Here is a 13,573-nt window from a genome sequence, read left to right on the forward strand (position 1 = left end):
TTGGAGAGGATGGTTGAGAGACTTAAAGGAGGCGAAAGAGGTTCACGTTCCAAGATGCGTTTATGGAGCAGTTGTTCATTGCATGGATTTGCCGATGCTAGCAAAATGGCCTATTGCGCCACTATTTATTTCGTTTGTGAAATTTCTGGAAGCATCACTCTAACGTTGTTAACATCCAAGACGAGAGTTTCCCCTCTGAAGGCGCAGACGATACCACGATTGGAATTAATGTCGGGCAAAATTCTTGCTACGCTCATGAACACCGTTACGAACGCCTTAGAAGGGGAAGTCTGAATATCCGGTATGCGTTTGTGGTTAGACAGCAAAACAGCTGTTTGGTGGATAGCAAACAATGGGGAGTGGAAGCAATTTGTCCGCCATCGGGTTAACGAAATTCTCAAAGTCACTAAGAAGGACGAATGGGGGTATTGCCCAAGCAAAGAGAATCCAGGGGACATTGGTTCAAGGGGTGAGAGAGCCTCAAGACTGATAGAGTGTGACCTATGGTGGAGAGGTCCCAGTTGGCTATCCCGACCAGAAAATGAATGGCCAAATTCAGAGGTCAGTGAGACCGCTCAGAGCAACGAAGAGAGAAAACGGGTTAATGTGACAGTGGCAGGCGTGACGAAAAAATCAGGTGTCACGCAGGTGATGGACGTAAGCAACTTCTGTGAGTGGAACACAGGCACACTTCACAGAGACGAAATAGCTACAACAGAAACACATGGATCAAGGCTTGTCAAGAAGAACTGAAGAATGACAAATCATACCAGCAACAGGCTTACAAATTGAAATTGGAGGAACGTGGGGGTGTATTGAGGTGCAGAGGCAGGTTAGAGAATTCTGACTTAGACGTAGAGTCACAGCAGCCCATCATCCTCATGAAAGATCATAAACTTACAAAACTACTGATTGAAGAATGCCACAGAAAGGTACACCACGGAGAAGTTAGAGTGACACTTGGAGAGCTTAGGTCACGGTTTTGGGTGGCCAAGGGCCAGCATGTTGTGAAAAGGGTTCTGAGAAAATGCGTGACTTGCAAAAGGGATTAGGGTAAGCCATTCAGAGAGCCACCAACAGCGGCTTTACCGGATTTCAGAGTAAAGGAATCTCCACCATTCTCTAAGGTAGATATTGACTTTGTAGGTCCATTGTTTCTCATGTCGCACACGGGGGAAATGGTTAAAAGTTATGCTGTTTTGTTTACTTGTTGCGTAACACGAGCAGTGCATTTAGATTTCGTAACCGATCTGTCAGTGACTACATGTTTAAGAAAATTTGCATCTAGAAGAGGAGTACCATTATTAATCATCTCAGACAACGCAAAAACCTTCAAAGCAAATGCAAAGCTGTTGAAGAGCATGCGTGACAGCGAAGAAGTGAAGGAGAACCTACGAGGTAATCAAATAGACTGGAAATTCAATTTGGAAAGGACTCCATGGTGGGGCGGATTTTATGAGAGATTGATAGGCACTGCTTAACGTTGTCTAAGAAAGGTGCTCGGAAATGCCAAGCTTCATTCAGAGGTGAACTTCTAACCGTCTTAACCGAGTTAGAAGCGACCATGAATTCTCTTCCTCTGACCTACGAATATAACGAAGTGGGAGCCGAGATGCTAACTCCATCTCATCTTATCTACGGACGTCGGTTGATAGGTTTACCCCAAGAAACAAGGGATGACGAGGAAGAAAACGAAACAGGGTATCTTCGGAGGTTCAGGTATCTTGCGAAGCTGAGAATACATTTCTGGAATCGTTGGCGTAAAGAATATTTAATCGATTTGAGGGACCATCACCGTAACAAGGGGGAAAGCAAACCACAAGGTAAGTAAAGGTGAAGTTGTTTTAGTACACGAAGACAACATAAAGAGAAGCAATTTGAAGATGGGAAAGGTAGAAGAACTGATAGTAGGCGAAGCCCATGAGGTAAGAGGTGTCAACTTAAGACTTGTTACCAATGGGAAACCTATCTTCTTTAACAGACCCTTGCAAGAGGTCTACCCTTTAGGGGTTCGTGGTGTATCGGGGGAGAGTAGTGGGATCTGGATTGGTGTAGAGTCAGGTGGGAGTACGAACGAACGGCGCGTAGGCACAAAAAGAGCCGCGCACGCTGCTGCGCTGGACTCACTTTGGCTAACGCGAGCTATGATCGTTTGCTAATTGTTTTGTTTGATTTGTCTTACCCCCACTGTTGATTTTACGTGACAGGCCGAGTGTACTATGTTTTGACCCCTTTGGGTCAAAAGGAGGGAGTGTGTCCGAGAATGAAAGTTTTAATGTTTATTTTATCTCGTTGTGGTTGATATCTTTAGACATAGAGGCGACATTGTTGACAGGTAATTAATCTAAGCAATAAAACCTTACAGCGTAGGGTATCAAGTTAGAGTTGAGACTGATGTCGATAGGAATAGTATTGTGAAGGATTGAACAGAAAAAATAAATTGTAATCAAACGAAAAGATACAGTCCTCTTTTTTTCAGACCAGTGCAGGGAAAAATTCCCCAACAGGGAATATGGATAATGGATCTGGTTTATGGTCCAGCTTCCGATGGGTACAAAATTAATTTCAAAAGCTGCATCAGCAATAGCTACAGGAGCATTATCAGGATTAGCTTCTTTAGGTGTTAAAAAAATTTGGAAAAAGACAAACAGATGGTGTTTTCATTCCTCAAAAAAATTGAACAACGAATTAAGCTGAAAGATTTGCTTACAACAACGCAAAAGAAGCATATTTTAAATTCATTACAAACTGGTGGACCTTTGGTGATTAAACCAACACAAAAACAGATCGACAGGTTTTTAGGAACATTGCTTGCGTCTATTGGAATACCTCTACTTCTTAATGCATTGACAGGTGAAGGCTTGCAGGTTGACAGCAATTAAGAAGTTATAGATCTGTTTACGTTCCAAATAATAGGGTGGGCTGATTACAACAAAGAGATTCGTAAGAAATGGACAACTATTTAGAGTTTGCAAGACATGCATCGATCGATCAGCGATCATCTTCAGTTGCAAGTGTTCGTTACAGTGCGAATTTCAGTTCATGTCGATGTTACAATTTGGACTTATGTTAAGACATTGCCGTTAGAATTTTATATCACTGGTAAACGTTGCAACAATACTAAATGCAAACGACCGAATAATGCACGCACAAACAGGTTAACAAAAGAAAAAAGCAAACTACAGTGCTTAATGTAGGCAGGAAATTACAACAACAACAACAACACCAAAGCCTACAGAAAACTAACATTAAGACATAAATGAAGCAAAAAAGATAGAGTTAGCTCCGCATGTTTTAGTTGCCTATTTAGACTGGGATTTTCCCAGCGGGTATGACCGGCCTCTTTGAGCAACTAGGGACTATTAGGTGCCGTATCTAAAACGGAAAAGCAGCCCTCTGAACAGGGTCTTCGACATCCCTCGGGGGGTTGCAAATGTTGGAAAATGTGAGAAGTCCTGTCCATGTCCCTGTGTCGGGATGTTTCCCTGTTGTAACAGGCATTGTTATATAGCTGAGTTTTTCCCCCAGCAGCACGCACCCTCATTGGTTACTTCGAGGTCACATGACATCTAACAAAAAAATTGTTTCCCGCCAAAAGTCTTAGCAGCCAACAGTGCAAATTATATGACAACAGTGCACTGTTATCCGCGAATGTTGATCGACGACCGCCATTGCTGTTGCCGTTGCACGTTTTCCTTTTTGAGCTACATAACAAATCACTTAATGACTGTTCCCTCGGGAAACAGCTTGTTTCGTTTTCCTCGAATCTCATATTTCCCTCGGCTGCGCCTCAGGGAAACATTGAGATTCTCGAGAAACAAAATGAACTGTTTCCCTCGGAACCAGTCATTAAGTCTTTATAACATAATGCACGAGTGAATTTATACACGACACGCGAAGGGAGATCGGAACACGATCTTTCACACTGAACATGTCGAGGATCTTAAATGAAGAAAAAGCAAGCTTAATGTCTACATCAATGCAAAAACGCTTAACTAGTTCACGTAATCTTCTTTTAGCCTCTGTAGAAAAGGAACCTAAATAGTGTAACTTAAAATACTTTACTGAAACAGAGGGACGCGCATTCGTAAGCATCTGAGAAGGGACAGGACATCTCACATTTTCCAACATTTGCGTACCAGGTAATTACAGATATGTAAGAAGCACAAATGGTCTAACTATGCTTAAATACAGGGAAACTATCTGAGCTCAACCACAATGCGATGGGCTATGGAACTGCTATTAACTTAGCTTATACTGGTGTAGAATTGTTTTTGAGAAAGGGTGTCCCATACCTTGCAAAAAAACCTGTAGAGATGAGTCGTGATGCAGCATCTGAAGCTATGAGAAACCTTAAATTGTAAAAAAATGCAATTGACTGTGATATATTAAAAGCAACTCCTTTCATTCAAAAAACAGGCCCAGAAATGTTGTTGTCACCGGAACTGCTTTCTGAGCCGGAACTCGAGTACATGTCATCTCCCATGATACCTCTGGGTCATATGCCATGTGCTCGAAGAGTCGGACATGTTTAGTTTGAAATTGTTTGAATATTCTTTCCATCGAACGAAAACATATGGACTATGTCGCTTTTGATTGACTTCTACTGTCGCTTCTGATGTCGCTTTTGATTCAGTGACTTCTACCCGGACTCGTCACGAGTAAGTACATGCATAAGTCAGTTGAAAACATGTGTGCATGGGCACGCTACAATGATCAGTACCAGAATTACTTGTGTAAGGAGTTGTCTGTTCAAGAATTTGGACAGGTTGAGTCCAACTATGTTAAGGTTTATGAGGACTATTCTCGATATGTCAAAGCAGCCGAAGAAAGATTGTCTCCCTTCGCGTATTGCATGTCAAATAAGAGTTCAAAATCTCGCGTAGAACCTAAATTATCACCGATAACTTCGACTGGCTAAAGCATCTCGAGATCCTCAAAATCTTCCCAATTAAAGGAACTGAAGAGAAGTGTAGAGTTGAAAAGGCTTAAGGCCCAACAGGCACTTGAGTTAGCAAATTATGAAGCTGAAATGGAAAACAAAAAGATTGACATTGAGATGCAAAAACAGAAAACAGCAAAGGAATTGGTATTTAAAGCTCAGTTGGAAGCTAGAGAAATCGCTTTTCTTGTTCAAGAGGAAGGTGATGCAGTCTCATGTGCCCTAAGTTTGCAAAATGAGCCTCCCATCACCAGGAGTCAACAAACAGCAACTTGGTTAGCACGCTACCACCAGGACACTCCAGAGGATAGATTGAATCATAGTGAACTCACTCCTCAGTTAAAGAAGTATGGTGAAGAAATTACCAGTCCTCATTCCAGAGATCCTTCCCATATCCAAAGAAAAGAGACCTTTATCGCAAATGGAGGTGATAACGGTGAAAATGAGAATTGCCCGCATGAAAAGGAACAGTTGAATCCGTGTAAAAATCCTCAGGCTATCCTTTTGAAGGTGACCACGTTGCAAGCTATGCAGCCTGTCAAGTTGAGTGGAAATTTAGCGGATTTTCCGATTTTCAGGAGAAGAGTTCGAGATAACCTCGAAGATGGACTATTGTCGGATGCCCAACGGATTGAATTTCTCCCCAAATTTGTGTCCGGAGAGGCTTATGAGGTGATTGACAGATCTGTGGGGTGTTCCTATGACGACATTATAGCAACCCTGGAGGAGCGCTACGGCCAACCAGCCGCAGTTGCTGCAGCGTGTATTAATATGCTTACCACAGGACCAAAATTAGGAAACAGAGATTGCAAGGGTTTGCATAATTTTGCTGAACAACTGCAGTGTGCCTCACGAAGACTGGAAGGAGACTATGAACATGAGGCGAGTACCACTGGCACGACTGCCAGATTACATCATCAACAAATGGGCAGATGTATCGTACTCTAACATAGAAAAGGGACAGAACCCAAAGTTAAAGGACTTAGCTCAATTTGTGAAACGACAAAGTGCCATCAAAAACGACCCTGGTTTTGCTGGTGTTTCGTTAGTCACAAGTTCAGAGGTCAAGGGAAACAGAACAAAGTCATTGAAAGTCAACCACGGGTCATTCATCCCCGAGCCCACAAAGCAGACTTCATCCTTCGCTACCGATGTTAAAGGAAAGAGCACTGGCCGAAAATTGCCCAGCGAAGGACGAAACAGGAACACACCCGCTAATAGGAGTTGTTTATGTTGCCCCGGATCTCACGAACTATCTTCATGCCTCGAGTTTCAGAAGAAGGATCTGCAGAGCAGATGGGACATTGTGAAAGTTAACCAGTTGTGTCATGTTTGTTTGAGAGTTGGACACCTTCGAGGAAGGTGTGAATCGCCGAAATTCTGCCATTGTGGGAGCGACAAACGGCACCATAAGTTACTCCACAACACCCCAAGTACAAGAAGAGACAATGACAGACTCAATCAAGCTAGTACAGAAGAACCGAATGCGGCAGTGACAGACCCGCATGCCGAAGTTTCTGGTGAGCAAGGACCTTCAGGAATCAGAGATACAGCGCAATATGCTACCGTCACACAGCCAGGCTTAACAAAAACTGTGCTTCTGCATGTTATACCAGTGAAAATCACATCACCTGATGGAAGGTCTGTCACCACTTACGGGCCGTTAGACAACGCTTCCCGTGCAACCGTGATTAGTGGAGATGTTGCTAAAGAATTAGGGCTGAAAGGTCATAAGGAGTTTATATCTGTTAGCACGTTGATGCAGCAAGAAAATGAAGAGTTTGAAGTGGTGGAATTTAAATTGCAATCTGCTAGCGGAGACGGTGAAACACTTAATGTTGAAGAGGGCCTGGTCTCGGAGAAATTCAATGTCAAAGAGTGATGTCTACCTGAAGATATTGACAGAAGATCGTACCCCCACCTACTGGACATTGATGTGCCAGACGTAAAGATAAAGAAAGTATCAGTGCTGATTGGAAAGGAAAGTGAAATAGACCTGGTAGCCAGTTGCAAGCTCAGCGAGGCCCATTGGGCTGGGTGATCACTGGAACAATTCTGGGCTCACCAAATCACAGCGAAGTCAATGTTCATTTCACATCTTGCGAAAGAAAATTGCACGAACAAGTTTAGAATTTTTGGAAGGTAGAAGGATTTGGAATGAAGCCTTTGTGTAAACCTATAATTGAGCAGCCGGTGCCTAGACGTCAAAACCACTATTTATCTAGACAGGATATCCGCGCAGTAGACATTCTCGAGAAGTCTACGAGACTTACTGACGGTCATTACGAGAACGGACTGTTGTGGCGGAAGGACGATGTTGAACTGCCAAACAACCGCAAGGAGGCTGAAAAGAGGTTGCAAAGTTTGAAGAGGAAGTTCCGTAAAGATCCTAGCCTTGAAAGGAAATATCGCGCAACGATGAACGACTACATAGCTGAGGGTCATGCGCAGAAGCTAACCACAGAAGAGGCTTCTATAACTGGCTCTAGAACTTGCATTTTGCAGTGACCAATTGCAACAAGCCAAATAGAGTACGAATAGTGTTTGATGCTGCCGCCGAACATAAAGGAACCTCGCTGAACAAAAACCTATTACCGGGCCCTGATTATACCAACAGTCTGGTTGGTGTGTTATTGAGATTCCGCGAGGAGAAGGTCGCATTGGTTGGAGACATTAAAAGCATGTTTCATCAGGTGAAAGTCCGACCAGAGGATCAGGATTCCCTACGGTTCCTTTGGTGGAGTGGGAGCTTAGACGAAATACCTAATGAGTACGCAATGACTGTACACATATTTGGTGCTACAGACTCGCCCTGTTCGGCGAATTTCGCCTTGTTGACAACTGCTGAAGACAATTGGAAAGAGTTCGACCCCGTGACCGTAGATACTCTGAGGGACAACTACTATGTCGACGATCTACTCAAGTCCATGCCAACACCAGAAAGTGCGATTACGCTAATGCGGGAGCTGATTGAACTTTGTGCAAAAGGCGGTTTTAACCTTACGAAATTTATGAGCAATAACCGAGAAGTCTTGGCCGCGTACCTATTGAGAAGAGATCGGATCCAACACTTGACTTCACCCTTCATCAATTGCAGGTGGACAGAGCCCTTGGAGTAAGATGGCACATCGAATCTGAAATCTTTGGTTTCAAAGTCGTGAATTTGGATAAAAGCGACACGATGAGAGGAGTTTGGTCAACAATCTGCTCAGTATTTGACCCTTTGAACTTGGCTGCACTGGTTATGCTACCAGCAAAGCAAATCATGCAAGATCTGTGGAGGAAGAAGAAAGCGTGGTATCAACCACTCGACGGGAAAATTCTTCAGAGATGGCAGCAATGGAAGAACAACCTTCCAACTCCAAGATGTTACTTGAGTCGCGCAGATCACGAGAAAGCTACACTTCAACTCCATCACTTTTGTGATGCTTCAGAAATCGGCTACGGTACCTGCACCTACCTTCGAATAGTCTACTCTGATGGAACTGTTGAATGTGCATTTATTACTGGGAAATCCAGAAACGCTCCTATCAAAACAGTCAGCATTCCCCGACTAGAATTACAGGGAGCTCTTTTGGCAGCACGTGTGGACTTCGATTTTGAAAGGGTGGTTTCCTGGACGGATTCAATGATCACCTTGAACTACATCTACAGTGAAAGTCGACGATTTCAGACCTACGTTGCAAATCGGGTTACAGAAATCAGGGAACTCACCGTTCCGGAACAGTGGAGACATTGTCCAGGGAAGCTTAACCCTGCAGACGACGTTAGTCGAAGGCTGTTAATGAAAGAATTTCAGAACAATGAACGTTGGTTGAACGGACCGTCCTTTGTGTGGAAAACAGAGGATCACTGGCCGGAGATCAAGCATGACGAGGTGGCAGTTGACAAGCTTGAGATAAAAAAGGAAGTTTACTTGATCGAAGTTGAAACGGCTACACCACTAGACAACCTCTTGACCAGATATTCTCGCTGGATAACCTTGCTGCGATCATTTGCCTGGTTACTGAAGTTATAAAGTGGCTGAAGTGGTCTTCGAGGAAAAAGAAACGTGAGCCAGAGTCAAGTCAAGTTGCGAAATCACGTTACACAGGAGGAACTTGAAAGGTCGAAGAGAGAGGTTGTATCTTTGGTGCAGCGAAAGGCCTTTCCTCATGAGATAAAGGATCTCAAAGCAGGACGTCAAGTGAAGGCATCAAGCCACATTTTGAAGCTCAAACCAGTTATCATGAATGATGGAGTCATGAGGGTCGGCGGTAGAATTTCGAGAGCTCCCATCTCATCCAATGCCATGAATCCGATGATCCTGCCTAAAGACCATCACGTCTCAAGAATCCTGATACGTTATTTGCATGAAAGGAATGGTCACTGTGGAACTGAACAGGTCTTGCTCTTTCTCAGGGAAGAGTTCTGGATGGTGAGGCCTAGAGTAGCTATAAAGGGGGTTCTTGGGAAATGCTTACTATGTAAGAAGCTTATGCCCCGTAAGATGAATCAAGAAATGGCCGAGCTGCCCAAAGTTAGGCTGACGCCGTATGAACCCCCTTTCACGTTCAGTGGAGTCGATTACTTTTGACCCTTTCACGCGAAAAGAGGGAGAGGAAGAGTTGCAGAGAAACGTTGGGGGGCGATTTTTGTGAGTCTGAATTCGCATGCAGTACACCTCGAAGTCGCGAAGTCCCTAGATACTGATGATTTCATTCTTGTTTTGACCCGATTCCTGAATCGAAGAGGCCATGTGAGAGAACTGCGGTCAGATAACGGGACGAACTTTGTTGGGGCAGATCGCGAAATCAGGGATGCCGTAAATCGAATTGATAATGACAAGGTTGGAAGAGAATTGATGCAGGGTGAATGTAAGTGGGTGTTCCACCCTCCTGGGGCCTCCCACATGTCCGGAGTCTGGGAACGATTAGTGAAAACGGTAAAACGAAGCTTGAAGGCCATCCCGGGAAAAGATCTTATCAATGAAGAGGTTCTCCAAACAGTGTTTACCGAGGCTGAGCGTATCGCCAACTTTAGACCTCTGACAAGAAACCCTTTCAGCCCTGATGACAGCGAACCTCTCACGCCAAATCAGTTCTTGAACATTTGCCCTTCTACGAACCTGCCCTCGGAAGTTTTTGAAGAGAATTAAAGGATGAGCAGGAAGAAAGGGAGACAAGCTCAAATCCTTGCCAATCATTACTGAAAGCGTTGGTTGAGAGAATATGTCCCATCGTTGCAAGAAAGACAAAGGTGGAACGAAGTTCGAAGAAAGCTACGCATTGGAGACCTCGTCCTGATCGCTGATGATAATGTTCTAAGGAACCAGTGGCCCTTAGGTTGAGTTGCAGGCGTGTTCCCTGGCAACGATGGATTAGCGAGGAGTGTCGAAGTGAAAGCTAAAGGATCTTTTTTGAAGCGACCAGTTACCAAGATTTGTTTGCTAGAAGCGGCAGATGATGAAGAAGGACAGTGAGCTTCGCTGAACGGCCTGCTTGGTAACAAGAATGAATTTCAAATGTGATGAACTTTCGTCAAAGGGCGTTCATGGGGGGCGCGATGTTGTCACCGGAACTGCATTCTGAACCGGAACTCGAGTACACGTCATCTCTCATGATACCTCTGGGTCATATACCATGTGCTCGAGGAGTCGGACATGTTTAGTTTGAAATTGTTTGAATATTCTTTCCATCGAACGAAAAATATGGACTATGTCGCTTTTGATTGACTTCTACCCGGACTCGTCAACATATGTAAGTTTTGTAGAATTTTCGCACTCGTTTTTGAAACCTATTTATGACAGCTTTCATAAGATACACTCGTATCTGTTGCAGCGAATCTACTACTACAACAACAACTTCTGAGATCGAAATAAAAGGCAGAAAAACCAGTAGAACCTGTGTACGTGAAACTGTCTCGATATACACGGAGCCGGGATTGAGAGAATTGCAGGAGTGACTACAAATGTTGAATCAATTGAGTACCAAAGGAAGATCTAACATTAAGTACAAGACTGACAAAAATGATTTAGATGGTGGAGCACTTGACATACAAAATTTGCTAAATCAAAAATGGCTTCCAGAATTTCACATGAGAACACGGAGAAGAAAAAAAATACAATAACGGTGAACCTAATAATGTATTAGAAGAACGATTAGCACGAGGTGATGCTTGAATAAACAGATTGGCCCAAGTTTGTAACCAACAAAATATTGATCATAGCAATGCACAATCATTAGCTGACAAGCACGCTGCAGATAAAAAATTATAGATGCAAAACAACAATTTCCAAATCAGCCGTAAACTGAAAGAGCTGTAAAAACACTATTAAACTGAAAAAGAGACTTCGTCTTGGTGTAAAGCACGCTGCAGATATAAAAATTATAGATGCAATACAACAATTTCCAAATCCATCGTAACCTGAAAGAGCTGTTAAAACACTATTAAATTGAAAAAGAGACTTGGTCTTGGTGTAAAGCCAAAAAACGGAAAAAGCCGTCGAGTAAGAAAATAAGTTGGCAACAACAATTAGCTGGTGAACACATAAACCAATAAGGCGTCACTTTACTCGACGGCGTGTTATTGTAAATCACATTGTCGAAATATGGGCTGCAGATTTGGTTGAAATGCAACCATTTAGTTAGTGAAAAAAGGGGTAAAAATATTTGCTTATGGAAAATACTCCTGATAAACTCCTGATAAACGAGGTGGCACTGTCATAGAAGGCTTCCAAACATCTTCAACGAAGGAAGAAGACCAGAATATTTGTGGACTGATAAAAGCTCAGAGTTCTACAACAAAAATATTAGAGACTTTCGGAACTAAAATAACGTAACACTGTATTCAACAGCAAATGAGGAAAAATCAAGTGTGATGGAAAGATGGAACCATAAAATGAAAAACAAAATGTGGAAACAATTTACACAGTAAATGAGATGATACTTGTGATGTTTCCTGATAATATTAATTCAATTTTAATGAATACTCGACAACATCGATCACACGGCCACTATACTTATGTAGAAGAGCTACTCCCAAACTTCCTAGCGAGATGCAATAACTACAACATCCGGTCGTTAGATTTCCGGTTAATAATATGAACATTACATCTCCTTCCTCCTAGTTAGAATATCTCTTGAAACAGATCAAACAATGATAATTGTAAGGTTGCAGCAATACAAAATCAAACAAACTTGTTGATTGTCCACTAGACCTAAATTCTCACTTCGAGTCAAAAGTCAAACAGAAACAAACGTGTAGTTCATAAGCAAAGCCTTTACAACTTAAAACAGTCACGCCCTCAAAGTTAATAGCTGTAACTAGAATTCCAGTCTATAAGCCAAGAATTTGCCTCGGAGTTCGTTCTTGGATGGATCTGCGCAAAGGTGGTTGACTGTCGGGATGGGAAGCACGAGTTTGCTTCTCTGGAACAGGAGCAGGATTGCTTGAACTTGGCGGTGTTTCGTTCATGACGGGGGAAGTTGTTTTCAGATTTGGTCAACCCACACAACACATTAAACACGCCATGGTTTACCGCGTGGAAGAAGAACATCCGGGAACTTTTATTACATCATACATGTAAATTGCACAGGCATCCCACTAGATATAATGAGGTCATCCTAACACCCCCACTTGATCTCACTTATATGTCCTAGAATTACATCCACATATTATTACACTAAATGAACTCAACATAAGATGTGTTATCTCTTAAATGGATACAATAATAACAATACGAAGTTATGCTTGTATACTACTTGCATACCTATGTCTTAAGAACCAAAAATATAATTCCTAAACTTTTGCAACTTAAATTTAGTAACTGGTTTGGTCATGACATCAGCTACCATATCGCCAGTAGGACAATACTTAACGATTATCTTGCCCGCATTCTGCGCGCCGCAAACGAAATGGTATCGAACATCAATATGTTTCGACCTTCGTTGATTGACTGGGTTCTTGGACAAGGCGATTGTACCTTGGTTATCCTCAAAAATCAAAACAGGGCCACTTACCTCACCAATGTCCTTCACCATTTGAGTGAGATACATACCTTCTTGGACTGCTGCTGCCAGAGCAATATACTCAGCTTCACATGATGATAGAGCCACTGTTGGTTGTTTCCTTGATTTCCAAGAAATAAGAGGACCGGCTCTGTTCAAACTGAAACAGTACCCACCGATACTACGTCTGTCATCTGTAGATGACGCCCAATCAGCATCACTGTAGCCTATCAGTGTAAGACTATCATCACACTTTCTGTAGCACAATTCAAAATCACGAGTCCCCTTCAAGTATCGCAACACATGTTTCAAAGCTATCCAGCGTCCCTTCATGGGAGCAACCAGGAACTGTGACAACTTAGTAACAACCCAGCATATGTCTGGTCTGTTGCACGTCATAGCATACACCAAACTTCCCACTGCTTCACGGTATCGTCTAGGATCCACAGGGGTTTCACCATCAAACTCAAGCTTCTGTTCCGAAGGTGTAGACCTTGGCTTACAATTGGACATCTCAAATCTCTCAAGCACCTTATCGATGTACCCCTTTTGATTCATCTTTACAAAGCCATCTCCCTGCTCAAAGTGAATACCCAAAAAGTATGAAAGTCTACCCAGATCTTTCATATGAAACCTCTTTTTC

General features: G+C 42.9%; 2 protein-coding genes and 1 pseudogene across 2 annotated transcripts; all 3 read left to right on the forward strand.

The window, feature by feature from the left end:
- The first annotated feature begins 303 nt into the window (after positions 1-303).
- On the forward strand, positions 304-1,481 carry LOC137972695 (uncharacterized; annotated as a pseudogene).
- An 83-nt stretch (positions 1,482-1,564) lies between these two features.
- Positions 1,565-4,364, forward strand: LOC137972696 (uncharacterized). The gene is made up of 3 exons (XM_068819422.1): positions 1,565-1,823; positions 2,312-2,335; positions 4,195-4,364. Exons 1-3 carry the CDS (start codon positions 1,565-1,567, stop codon positions 4,362-4,364), a joined length of 453 nt encoding a protein of 150 aa, XP_068675523.1.
- Positions 4,365-8,123: 3,759 nt separating this feature from the next.
- LOC137972697 (uncharacterized) lies at positions 8,124-8,960 on the forward strand. The gene has a single exon (XM_068819423.1). The coding sequence runs from the start codon at positions 8,124-8,126 to the stop codon at positions 8,958-8,960; it is 837 nt and encodes a 278-aa protein (XP_068675524.1).
- Positions 8,961-13,573: the final 4,613 nt, after the last annotated feature.

The sequence above is a fragment of the Montipora foliosa genome, chromosome 10 (assembly GCF_036669935.1).
Source record: "Montipora foliosa isolate CH-2021 chromosome 10, ASM3666993v2, whole genome shotgun sequence".
NCBI classification, from domain to species: Eukaryota; Metazoa; Cnidaria; class Anthozoa; order Scleractinia; family Acroporidae; genus Montipora; species Montipora foliosa.

Coding starts and splice junctions, on each gene's coding strand:
- LOC137972697 (XM_068819423.1), top strand. CDS start 8,124: ATGAGAGGAGTTTGGTCAACAATCTGCTCAGTATTTGACCCTTTGAAC.
- LOC137972696 (XM_068819422.1), top strand. CDS start 1,565: ATGAATTCTCTTCCTCTGACCTACGAATATAACGAAGTGGGAGCCGAG. Junction 1,824..2,311: donor GGGGGAAAGCAAACCACAAG/GTAAGTAAAGGT, acceptor TGATATCTTTAG/ACATAGAGGCGACATTGTTG. Junction 2,336..4,194: donor AGAGGCGACATTGTTGACAG/GTAATTAATCTA, acceptor GCTTAAATACAG/GGAAACTATCTGAGCTCAAC.